This window comes from Rhipicephalus microplus, chromosome 6 (assembly GCF_043290135.1).
Source record: "Rhipicephalus microplus isolate Deutch F79 chromosome 6, USDA_Rmic, whole genome shotgun sequence".
NCBI lineage: Eukaryota > Metazoa > Arthropoda > Arachnida > Ixodida > Ixodidae > Rhipicephalus > Rhipicephalus microplus.
In genome coordinates, this window is record NC_134705.1 from 161,984,574 (window position 1) to 161,997,176 (window position 12,603).

General features: G+C 45.7%; 2 protein-coding genes across 3 annotated transcripts in view; one reads left to right on the top strand and one right to left on the bottom strand.

Moving 5' to 3' along the window:
- The window catches only part of Actn (alpha actinin), a 101,685-nt gene that overhangs the window by 86,466 nt on the left and 2,616 nt on the right, over positions 1-12,603 (top strand). For both annotated transcript variants that reach the window (XM_075866902.1, XM_075866903.1), the window contains exons 11-14: positions 1,398-1,556; positions 1,967-2,051; positions 3,529-3,632; positions 4,287-4,664. In XM_075866902.1, the coding sequence (XP_075723017.1) occupies positions 1,398-1,556; positions 1,967-2,051; positions 3,529-3,632; positions 4,287-4,664 (726 nt within the window). The remainder of the gene's footprint in view (positions 1-1,397; positions 1,557-1,966; positions 2,052-3,528; positions 3,633-4,286; positions 4,665-12,603) is intronic.
- On the bottom strand, positions 8,413-11,298 carry LOC142765621 (uncharacterized). The gene is made up of 4 exons (XM_075866904.1): positions 10,904-11,298; positions 8,954-9,127; positions 8,806-8,898; positions 8,413-8,734 (listed from the first exon to the last, which is right to left on the bottom strand). The coding sequence occupies exons 1-4, from the start codon at positions 11,185-11,187 to the stop codon at positions 8,440-8,442; spliced, it is 846 nt and encodes a 281-aa protein (XP_075723019.1). The 5' UTR covers positions 11,188-11,298; the 3' UTR covers positions 8,413-8,439.

Below are 12,603 nucleotides of genomic sequence, written 5' to 3' on the forward strand. Positions count from 1 at the left end.
CATTGCAGTTTTACACCAACCCCACATCTTACGTGTACTTTCAGATTTTGTCCAAAAAAAAACAAACAAACATTTACTTCAATCAAACATTGACCGAATATTCACGAGTGCAAAATATGAACTTGCGTTTTCCTAGGTTGACGATTGGAAAAACAGAGAGTGAGACAGGATGTCTTTTTGCAATAGAAAATTTATTCTCCTAGAAGTTCATGTGCTTCTACATACACTTCTATAGTGCATGTGCATATCCGGGGTCATTACTTAGTCAAGCTCTATTCACACTGAGTAGCTTCAGCAAGTCGAAAAGCTGACATTTTCACATATTTGGACCATGGAAACTTTTCTTAGTCGACATACAGCCGATCTCCTGCCTTTGGTGCACTCGCAGTCACAGGCTTACGCAGGCATGAGGGTGGGGCGCAGCAGTTTTTACCGTGTAAAATTACTTTCACTTGACGTCACCCTTCATAATAACAATGAGACATCACTAGTTGCACTTCACAAGCTAGCAAATTACAATATGCACAGCTCAGTTGAGCACGAATGCATTCAATGCAAACTCGGGGTTCCTTACCATAATGTGATAGCGATGACACTTTGACTCTTCTGACGGGAGGCTGTTGGCAACGAGGTTTCGATTTTGTTTTCACATGCAGGCGATTTCGAGGCTGTTTATCGGTAGGAAGATGCACGTTGTATTCAATTTTTTAATGTTGAAAATAGAAACTCGCTCACACTTTCTCCAGCTATGTAATGCTGCCGTTAGTTGCCACTGTCAAGAATAATTTAATCTACCTTCCTTGCAGAGGCATAAGGTCGTGCCGAGAGTTTATTCAGGTCGTCTGTACCCGTTTTCTGGTCGAGGCTGAGTGTCAGTGGCCATTATCTTGGTTTTTTTCATGACACCCGAATTATACGACGGTTGAAGGACCAATGACACTCGGTCATCAACATAGCAAGGACGCTGTAACATTATGTCATTCCACGGCTGTTTATATATATTGGCCTTAAGTGATGAACATAAGAATGAGTGACCAAAATCAACGAGATCATGTACCGTTTCTTGTCCAAACTCTAGCGAACTTCCGTGTCACTCAGCCTGATCAGCACCCACCTTGTAAGCTTTGTGGCTAAGGCTGTACTCTCCTGAAGATGGAATAAGAAAGACAGCGGTGGCAAAATGCAAAAACGTCTACGTACTAGACTGAGATGCACGTTAATCCCCCCCCTCCCTCTAGTTTATGGTCTGAAAATTCATCCAAAGGCTCCCCAACTGCCCAAAGGCTCCCTAACTCGATATGGGATTTTTGGCATGTAAACCATCTCCATATAAAAAAATTTGCATCGTCAGTTCTTGCAGGCAGCTGCTTCTAACCTCGATACTCGTTTCCCTGCAGGGCCTGATGGACGCCCACGAGCAGTTCAAGCAGACCCTGGGTGAGGCTGACAAGGAGCACAAGGCCATCATTGGGCTGGCGCAGGAGGTGCAGGCCATCGCCAGTCAGTACCAGGTGCCCGGCGGTGTCGAGAACCCCTACACCACTCTCACCTCTCAGGTCGGTGTTCCCATTTCTGTCGCTTGCCTTCAGCCCATTAATGGGAACAAGGCTTGCGTAGCAAAGCCGATTCATCTTTTATTTATTTTTGATGGTGTTTGGGATTTTACTGCTTCTTATTTCTGCTAATGAACAGTGCGTGACCTTTGTGACAATCAACTTGCTGGTTAATAGCCAACTACAAAAATGCGTAGATGAATTCTGAGAAATCACCGTTAAATGTATGATTAAATACTTGCCAAAGTTACACCATCTATAGAGTTCTTGATGAGAGAGATGTAGGAAGGGTCTATTTACCAACAACGTGTGAAGCAATCTGAGAGATATGTTGGATTGAGTTGTTGTCAAGCGATTTGTGTTGAATTTCTGTTTGGGCTGTTAAGTTGACTCGTGTCTTTGCCTTGTCGCAGGTGATCACGAGCAAGTGGTCCGACGTGAAGCAGCTGGTGCCCAAGAGGGACCAAGTCCTCCAGGCTGAGCTCATGAGGCAACAATGTATCCTTTTTTTTTTGTGCTGATAGAGGAGCTCAAAGCAAAATTCCTACGTTCATGTATGCTTATATAATAATATTGAGGATAAAAGTGTACATATATATATTAAAAGTAAAGATTGCATGCATGTAGTAGAGAAAGTAACCCTAACACGTATCAGTATAAACTTGATGTACTTACCTACTGTCTTGCCAGTACTTACCTACGGGGCAGAAACCTGGAGGCATACAAAGAGGGTTCAGCTTAAATTGAGGATGACGCAGCGAGTGCTGCAAAGAAAATTGATAGGTGTAACCCTTAGAGACAAGAAAAGAGCAGAGTGGGTAAGAAAAAAAGCTGGGGTTAGGATATCATAGTTGAAATCAAGAAGAGAAAATTGACATGGGCCGGGCACGTAGCACGTAGACAGGATAACCGCTGGTCATTAAGGGTAACTAACTGGATTCCCAGAAAAGGCAAGCGGCCAGGTTAGGGGGAGACACAAATTCAGATGAGCAGACGAGATTAGGAGGTTTTCGGGTGTGAAGTGGTAGCAGCAAGCACAGGGCCCAATTGACTGGCGCAACATGTGGGAGGTTTTTGTCCTGCAGTGGGCTAAGTAAAGCTGATGATGATGACGTTTTCATGATATAGTGTCGTCAAATTTTTTTTATATCATCTAACTATCGAGCTTTTACATTGTGAAGCGTTGCACTCTCTTTTGGTTAAAGTGCTATAATCTGCTCTTCGTGTGCCGTTGAATTACTATGACTGATTGCATTTTAAATTTTATGAAGTATTTTGTTATTAAATCTTATTAACCTGCACTGTAACATTGTTCGTCACAATGAGTTTACTTCTGGCTTCCCCCCTTATTGAGTGCCCTGGGTCCTGAAAGCTATTTTTCGTAAGGGAATGAATAAATAAATAGATAAATAAAATGGGCATAGGTCAAAACCATGAATAAGGCCGTACTTAATGTTGTTGGCCCTCTGTTGAACCCTAGATAGCGACACAACGTGCAACCGTTGTGGACCAATGTTGGGAAGGCTATAAATGTGACAGAGAAAAAAAACGCACGAAAAGACTTTCAGCACATGAATATAAGCACTTGTATTTTTGTGGTGAAAATCATTGATATTTTTTTTCTATTGTGCCAATACTTTAAATGAAAATTTTTCATGGGTTCATGCCAACTTTCCCAGCTTACGTTTCTACTTAGTGAAGGCATAGGGCTAGATTTATGTGCTACTGTGGTACACTTTGTGTTGCCATTCGTTGCTTTTAAAAAGCCCAACAGATTTGTAATAAATCTGGAACACTCCTCTGCTATGTGCTACAGTAGTCTAGACATTGGGTCTCTTTTTGATTGCTTATAATGCAATCATAATCACTTAATCTATCAATCAATCAATCAACCAAAAGTAAACATTGCAGGGATGTTTTGTATGGTTACAAGTGCACCCTGGTGCCCACAGCACTTTCCTTGACTAACATTCAGCCAATGAGCGCCTGCGCCGCAAGTTCGCCGAGAAAGCCAACGTTGTCGGTCCCTGGATCGAGAGGCAGATGGATGCTGTGGCGGCTCTTGGCATGGGTATGCAGGTGGGTGCAAAGATTACGACTCGGGCACCGCAAAACAGAGCCTTCGAACCTTTGTTGCAGGCAGCAACAAAAACAGCATTTACTACTCTACTGTAACCTGACCACATTAACATCACTGTGTTACCGTCTATACCATCACCTCAGAAAGAAGAAGAAAAAAAAAGGACGGCCTTTCAGGCATCGTGCGCAAATGTATAAGGAACAGTATGCTTTTTTATCTTGTAGCGGATTCAAATGGCATTTGGATGGCGCATGTTGTCCACATAGATTGCGAAATAAAAACAAAAAAAGAGCAGGCAACCAACACTGTATTGTAATGGCCAATAATATAGCTTCAGGTGAAAACCAGCAGCTAACGAAGTCAAGGAAAGAATTTCAAAGGACCCAAAGACTAGACAAAAGAAGGAATCCCCATTTTTGTTCAAAACTGTAGCTGTTCCTTAAGATCAGATGCATCACTGCAGTCTCCAGACATCCAGAACTTACGGTTTTCGAGCGTAGCACGGTGGTCGACCTCGGGTATATATAAAAAAAACACCTAGCGAAAAGCTTGTGTCACGATCTTAATAAATATGGCAACTCTAGAATATCACTTCACTGCACTGATAAATGAACGGCCAGGGAAAAATCTCCGCACGTGTTTGCCGACTGCAGGGTTCACTGGAGGAGCAGCTGAAGCGGCTGCAGCAGTACGAGCAGGCGGCGGCGCAGTACAGGCCCCACCTGGAGGAACTGGAGCGCACCCACCAGGAGGTGCAAGAGGCGATGATCTTCGAGAACCGGTACACGCACTACACGATGGAGACGCTGCGCGTCGGCTGGGAGCAGCTCATGACCTCCATCCACCGCAACATCAACGAGGTCGAGAACCAGATCCTGACGCGCGACTCCAAGGGCATCACCCAAGAGCAGCTCAACGAGTTCCGAATGTCCTTCAACCACTTCGACAAGAACCGCACGGGCCGGCTGACGCCGGATGAGTTCAAGTCGTGCCTCGTCAGCCTCGGCTACAGCATCCGCAACGACCGCCAGGTGGGGTGGTGTCTCCCGTTCTTTCTTGTTTAAAATTTTTTAAAAAACAATTAGTGATAGCATGTGCTGGTCAGAAGAGTATTTCCATATACAGTGCATAAGGGCTGAGAGACAGCTGATGCAGACAGTGCCTGTCTTCGTCTGTTCTCATTCGGTCGTTATCTGGTGCTGTGTGCTAAATACTGGAATTGAATCTCGACATGGCGAAATGTGTGTAGTTTAAGGGGGGAAGAGGGTTTTAAATTTTTTTTTATATTTCTTGACCAAATTCAATGAAAATTGTAACCCAGACAGAGTTTTTCAAGCTGATTTCAAAAATATAATTGCTTTTGAAATTGGTTGGCCAGTTGCAGAGATAATTAAAATTAATCCTATATTGTTTATCAGAACAATGGAAAGGCAATTATTGGCCAGAATATTAATATTGACATATGGCTAGATACTATGAAGTGTAATTAACACAAATGTAGGATTACTTTTTTAACATTACAAGTATTACCAATTTTATAGCAATTTGAAGTTTAATCTCCAGATATCTCTATCAAGCGATTAAATTAGTACCAAGAATAAAAATTTAGAAAGACTAGATTGAAAAATCTGTTCCTACATTTGTGTAGGAGACATATGTAGCTACATGCCACCACAAGAATTGTGGCTCTATGTGACCTCAAGACCAAGATATCGCTTTGGCAAGTTTCAAAAACATCGAAAATGACATTCTGAGAAAACGTCAAAAAACAAAATAGGCTCATATTTAATACAGAAAATCACAAACTATTTACAATGTTCACAAATGGCCTAGCATCAGTACCCTCCAGGAACATAGTCTGTCTGTTTAGAGTCATTTCGGTGTTGTTTTCGTAGCACACGCTGCAAGTTTTCTGCAGAAGCATGCTTGCGTGCGCATGCTTCAGCACGGTGGCGATCTTTTTCACTCATGCGCTTGGTCAACTGTTGGCCAGGGTTTAGCTGAAGTTCTTGAAGTATGGCTGTAGAAGCTTTTTCATACCCAGAATTGAACTTCATTACAGCCTCTGCCACAGCAGCTTGCACAGCAAACAATGATGCATGTTTCTCCTTCGGCGCCAGTGCCCAAATAATTGAGTGGAGACACTCGTTGTTATTTTGGGTCTTCCCTCTTAGGCATCGCCGAAGAAGCGATTCATCAGACAAACGTCTGTAAACTGGAAGAAGCGCCTCACATACATGGGGTGGCAGATTGTGGCGGTGTTTTGGAGCAGGCTCACCTTTGGCCTTTGCTGCGTTTTGGCGGCACCATGAATCTGGGCCCTCTGGACAGAGAGTGTGGTTAGAAGTGACATCGTTTGAGGTGATGTGGTAGTATGTGGCCATGACTGCTTTATGCATGGCCTTGACATCACCTTTGTGCGATTTCAAGGCCCAGCCATAGTAGCTGCTGAGCTTGGTGATAAGCTCACCAGTCAGCTTTCCTTTCCCACCGAGACTCTCTGTACCAGAGGACTTCTGCTTGGAAACTAGATTTCGCAGTGCTGTGCCCATTCTCTTGTGAATGTGGTTAACACAATCTTCCTTGTCCACGGGTATGTATCCATAGACTTTCGCATCTTGAAGAGCAAGGTAAGCGCGGCTGTCACCATCCGACAACAAGGTCGTGTACCGCAGCTTATGCTTCTGCAGCGATCTTTGGAAGAGGATCAGTGCCGCTTCCACCTCCATCTCCCCAGCTTTTTTGTCCGTGTTTTTCTGGCATGCGTGTGCCTCCTTCCAAGCCTGGTAGGCAGGGTCAACTTCTTTTGGTGCCCGTGCGCACCCAGCACAGAAATTGCTGAGCACTACATAATCGAGCACAAATCCTGTGTAGAGCTCAATTACGGTGCCGACGCCGATATGAGACGAGTGGCCGCGCGTCATCCATGTGCCATCGAACGATATAGCGATGTTGTCCGGGCTGTTTATATTTAGGTCACGGTACAAATCGCGCACTAATTGTGCACATGTCCCCATCAACTTTTCTGCCCCATCGGTTGCCGCGGGGACGAGTTTCGTTTTCAAGTGTCCCTGCCATGTTTTATTGTGCATTCCTCTCTCCGAAATGTTCATCGCCGCAAAAATGTCGTTCATTGCGGTTTGCCCGTTTCCGGTGCTCTGCATTGCACGCTCCGCAAGGATGTTTATGACAAAAGGCCTGAGCTTTGCTTTGCCGCTCACGCGCGGCGAGCTCCATCCCTGCACATTATAGGAATCTTCGATTTGGCTTGCACTAGTTCAGAAAAGTGCAGGTGCAGAAAAAGCGGTGCCAAGCGGTGCAGTGAGCGTGCAGCGCCGGTCGAGCAAGTGCAGGTGCAGCCTCAACCACGCCTCGGCACTAGCCGACACTAGCGCGCGACGGCTACAGCCAAAACGAAGGCGTGAGTTGACGTGAGTGCAGGCCGGAGAACACCTTGTAGTGTAAGCCTAAAATAGCCGCCTCCGCCGCCTTGTCCGATCAATACACGGCCGTGATGGCACTTCTTGTGACTGCGATGGAATTGCTGGACTCGAGCAGCGACGACGATTCCGTCAGCGGTGCCGTTTGCAGTGACTGCGACGATGAGTACGACGATGCGTGCATCTTGGTCGCGTGCGCGTTGGTGCGCGACGATGCCAACCGTGTACCCGGGTACGAAAGCATTATCGGCAGGTACCATGAGTATGAATTCAAGCGCCTCTTCAGGCTGTCCAGGGAGACTTTTGATAGTTTCAGGGCCAAGTTCAAGACTTCAGCCTTCTACCCAAGGGCAGTGCAAGGCCGCCAACAAATCAGTGCCGAAAAAACATGCCTCATAGCGCTTGTGTACCTAGGCTCACAAATATCTATGTACGCCATAGGCGACAAATTCGATGTTACCGAGTCGTCTGTTCATGTTTGTGTGACACGGGTCGTTCACTTCTTACACGCTATTAGCGATGAGATAATTTGCTGGCCTAGTAGCGCGGAAGTGACCCGCATAAAGAACGGCTTCCTCGCCAAAAGTAAAGGCAAGGGCCCAAGAAACACCATCGGCTGTATCGATGGATCACACATCGGGATACTCACTCCAAGCGAATCTACGCAGTCTTACTTCAACCGGAAAAAGTGGCCTTCGATAATCCTGCAAGGAATCTGCGACGACAGGAACAAGTTGCTGAACGTGTTTATTGGGTTTCCAGGTTCGGTTCACGACGCCCGTGTCCTGAGGGAGAGCCCCTTCTTTGCACGCGCAATTCAGGAATGTGAAGACAATTATATACTGGGTGACAGTGCATATCCACTGATGCCATGGCTCATGACCCCATTCAAGGACAATGGAAGTTCTTTTCCTACGTGGAAAAAGAGCTTCAATAAACGACACAGTCAACAACGAGTGCTTATTGAGAACACCTTCGGCCTGCTTAAACAGCGTTTTAGGAGGCTCTACCTTGTTGATGCAAAAAGTGTGCAACAGTGCTGCTATATAGTTATGGCTGCGTGTGTGCTACACAACATGTGCAACGATGAAAGGGACTTCCTTGAGGAACTTGCAACGCTTCCCCAAGAAGAAGATGTGGGCAATGATGAAAGTGAAGGAGATTTTGATTGCAGTCTGCCAGGCTACAGTCAGTCTCTGCGAGAGTTCATTGCAAAGGAACAGTGCTAGAAGTTCATCTTTGCTTCGCGATTTATTCAGTGTGCAAATGTTTTGCGAAGTGGGGTGCCGCGTCTAGAAGCAATGTTTTTTTTTAACAAATTAGATGGAGTAGACACTGCTAGTGTTATAAAAGTTTATTGCCCATATTATAACCCGTCCTTATTTGAGAGTACGTCGATCAACCGATCGAATCGCTGCATGCGCTCATCATGCCGCTTTGCCTTTGCCTCTTCCCATTTTTTTCTTTCCTCCAGTTGTTTCACTGCTGCCTCCTCTTGCTTAGCTCTCGAAGCTTGCATTTTTTCTAATGCCTCCAAGAGCGGCGTGACTTGGGACCTACTCTGGCGCTTCCTTTTTGGCGTTGTGCTGCTCCGAACTTTGGATGCTGTGTTGCACTCGACTGGGACTGCTGCATCTTGAGGTGCTTCAGTGATGCTGGTGCTGTTGAAAGTAATTGTACAGGTGCCATGTCATTTCCAGGCTACAGCACAAATTAAGTAATTTTTACTTACTCTGGACTTGCACTAGGCAGGATTGTTTTTCCAGGCTCCAAGAGCAGCCTTGGATTTACACTATGTTCTTTTTCCAAGACTTCTGCCAGCTCTCTGTAATAGACACTATGAGAATCACTGAAGATATGAAGACACAATCGTAACTTACTCTTCATATTCACAGTTCACACGGTGGTGACCTGAAGAATTGTTGTCTTTTTTTGACTTTTTATATGCTCTGTCCAGCGACTTCCATTTGTTTTCCACTTGTGTGGCAGTCACGTTGCACAAGAACTCCGTATTGATGGCCTCAGCCAACTTCTTCCACAGAAGCCTTCTTGTGCTAAACAAAAAAGCAAAGCACAGTTAGTAGGAAAGAAGGAAGCGACGTAACGTGACCCAAGTCTTGCAGTAGCACATGAACCTTTCCTTAGTACTTCATATGTGTAGCTTTCAGGGATAATTGCTAGGGATGTTCGATTATTCGAAAATTTTGGATAATGAATCAAACAGCACTGTATTCGGTTCCTAAGTCGAATCGAATTGCACATATTCTAAGTAACAAATATTCTTTTAATAATCGGCACTGGCGGGAGAACCCCAAAACAACGAAACAGCTACAAGTCATTCTTTCAATCCCTAATGTGACCTGTACGCAGCCCAAGCTTTTGCAAGACTACCTACACTATATTGATTGTCGAATGAATGCGCTTCTGAAAGCTCCATTCTTGCTCAATTTTTACTGCACTTTAGCTGTATCGCATTTATCAGCTCCTGTCTTCGTCTTGTAATAACCAAAGGTGGGAACTACGAGTGCTTGCAGCTTCACGACTAGCAACAGATACAAGTTTTGCGTTTGCGTAAATTGTTCTTGCAGATGTAAATTTCAACGCCCATTGTTATCCGCTTTTAGTGCGCAGGCCATGTTGTGATGACGGGTTGATCTGCTCCGTTACATATTTAGTTGTATCTGCAATGTTTGGTTGTAAATTGTTTTGTTTTTGTGTCCCAATTTTATTTAAAGTGAGGTGACAAAGTCTCACGTTGATAACGCTAGTCAATGCCGTAGTTGAACCTACAATTACAAAATGTTACGAATATTCTAGTTCCTGCTGCATACGAGATTACCTTAGTTTTCGTAATTGTGGTATTTTGAGTAGATTCAAACTGACTGTAATGGCCTTTGTCGAAAGTTTGTGACTATTTGTTTCAAATAAAATGTTCTGTTCTAAGGCTGTTTTGAAAATGGTCTACTTACTATTCAAACAGTATTCAATTACTATTTGTATTCTATTTGGTGCCATTACTATTTGACTCTTACTTGATTAGGTTCCGAAATTCACTATTCACACACTTCTGATAACTGCGAACGTTCTTTTTGTGCGGGAAGCATTATGTTGGAGAAGTTGAACATTGTGTAAATCACTCTTTTGGATCATAAAGCTTCACTAAGGAGACAGCCATATTCTAACCTGTCTTTGCATTGTAAAACATGCAGCTGCGCAACCTTGTTTGCTGACACGACGGCGCAGTCTAGGTTCAAAGATAGGGTAGCACGTGTCAAGAAGCATATCTCTTTTAACAATGAGCTGCACCATCTTGAAAAGTGGCAGTGCGAGAGAAATGCGGACAGACAGTGAAGACACAAGGACTGCAGGGCGAGACTTGCTAGAGATGTGCCTCAGAATAACAACATGCAATTCCCTCTAGTGCAAATTCTCAAGGCAGCACTACACTTGCAACATGGCTTGAGCTTGGAGGTGCTGCACCTTTTCGGCAAGACAGCGGTTGTGCAATGCCCAACACAAAAGCACCGTCGCTGTTTTTGAAGATCACTTGACTTAATGAAACATTACGAATGCCTTCGTTGTGTATATATGTGCGTGACTATACATACTGTTTGTGTGTATATGTAAACGTATATGTCACAGTCAGGCGCATAGCCAAAATTTTTTTTCAGTGGGGGGGGGCAGTAAAATGTAAATTGCTGGCAGTAAAATGTAGGCAACAATAACCATCGCCATTGTGAACTTCATGCGCCCTTATCTTGTTGGTGCTTGCCTAGAGTGAAACGGAATAATAAAAAGCTGCAAATAATTTTGGACATAGGATGACATACCGAAGTGCCCTGGTTTTTCCCACCAAGTCCTTCATTTCCGAGTATTTGGCGATGAAGAACCTTGTTTTTCGGGCGCTCCAAAGCTCTTCCACATCTTCAGCCGACGCGGCTGCTGCTGGAAATGCGGCTAAAGCCCCATCGCTGTCAACGTCGCCGTCGCAGGCAGGAGAAGGCGTCGGCGGTTGTGCCGGAGGGGGGTCATTTTCACGATTCCCTGCCATGAACCGCAACGTAACGCGCTTGCCGTCTGCAAGGGCGAAAACCAAGATTAAAAATACCGACATAGCATAAGCAATGCTACGAGGCTGTTTGCTGACCGACTACGACTCCTGGCCGCTAACCACGTTTTTTGGCAATGCATGCAGCCTGACTTACCTGATGCCTCATAGACGTAACCGTTGGCGTCCGTCATAAATGACCCGTCGGGATTGTGAAGTGCCTTAACTTCCTTTTGAACGCCCTGAACAACTATTTGCAACGTCGTCTGCTCTGGCCTTGGGGGGACGCCCGCCATGCTGCACTACTCTGCACCTGCTTTGGAGTGCGTGCACGCCGGTACAGAACTCGTCAGGAACTAGGCTTACACCTAGACAAAACGAGGGAGCCAGTGCAGAGGGTGCGACAGAGGGCGCGCGCTGCTCCGGCAAAACGAGGACGAAGGTGCTGCACCCTTTGAACTGGTTCAGCCGGTGCAGCCAAAACGAAGAGACCATATCGCCGCAGATCGCACATTCGGCAACAAACTTCACAGCAAGGCCAAAATCCCGCTCACCTTTTCGCACCGTGAGGTTACCACCACAAATTGTACACTTGCAACTGGTAGACGCCAGCAGCGCGTTCATCGAGTCGTAACTAGCGATGAAAAAACTTGTAGCGAGATCGTTGCTAGCTTGTGTGGCAGCGTCATCACGATCCAAAAAGTCAGATTTTCGGGCAGTAGCAGGAGTTGAAGCAAGTACATTAAGTTTTTCTTGAGCTTCACTCTCTATACGCCGCAAATCTTCTGGCTGCAACATTGCAGTGTCGTGCCGAAACGACGACGAAGACCCGCGGCGGTTGTCAAGAGCGCTTTGGGGGACTAGGCCTAACACGCCCGCATCGGCGCCGCTCGACTCGGGAAGCACGCCGTTCTCCGCATGGTCAGGAACTGGTGGTGGCACAGCAGCGCATTTCTGGAAGTTGTACGGAGTCTTCCTCTTCCTTTTTGTTCCGAATTTGTACTTCGTAGCGAACTTCGGCGACGGCGTCGACATCGTTGCTCACGTGCGAAAACCAGTTGACGCGTACGGTGTGCGCACAGTCGCCGCGGAGTGATGCAGACGATGCCTGTCAGGCCAATGGCGTGACCCGCTGCGGGTCACGTGCCGTAACTGGCCAATTACTGCGCGTGTTGGGACTTCTTTTTGAATCGGGATATCTTCACAGCCAACGCGCGCTCGGAGCCGAAAATGGCGCGAAAATCAAGACGAGAGGCTGCGCTTTCAAACGATATATGATTCGCGGCTGTCGGACAAATATGACGGCCGTCGCGTGTCACGGAAAAGGCGCTTTATTTACCAAATTCTTGGCTCATATTTAGCTGGCACTGGTGCTAAAATTGATATTACGGCTAAGATATCGTTTCAAACTGCATAAAACTTGGCGAAATGGTAGAATATTGGATGGAAATAGCAAAACTGCCATTTCCAAAAAATCAACTT

Coding starts and splice junctions, on each gene's coding strand:
- LOC142765621 (XM_075866904.1), bottom strand. CDS start 11,187: ATGTCGGTATTTTTAATCTTGGTTTTCGCCCTTGCAGACGGCAAGCGC. Junction 8,899..8,953: donor GTGAACTGTGAATATGAAGA/GTAAGTTACGAT, acceptor TGTCTATTACAG/AGAGCTGGCAGAAGTCTTGG. Junction 8,735..8,805: donor CTGCCTAGTGCAAGTCCAGA/GTAAGTAAAAAT, acceptor TACTTTCAACAG/CACCAGCATCACTGAAGCAC.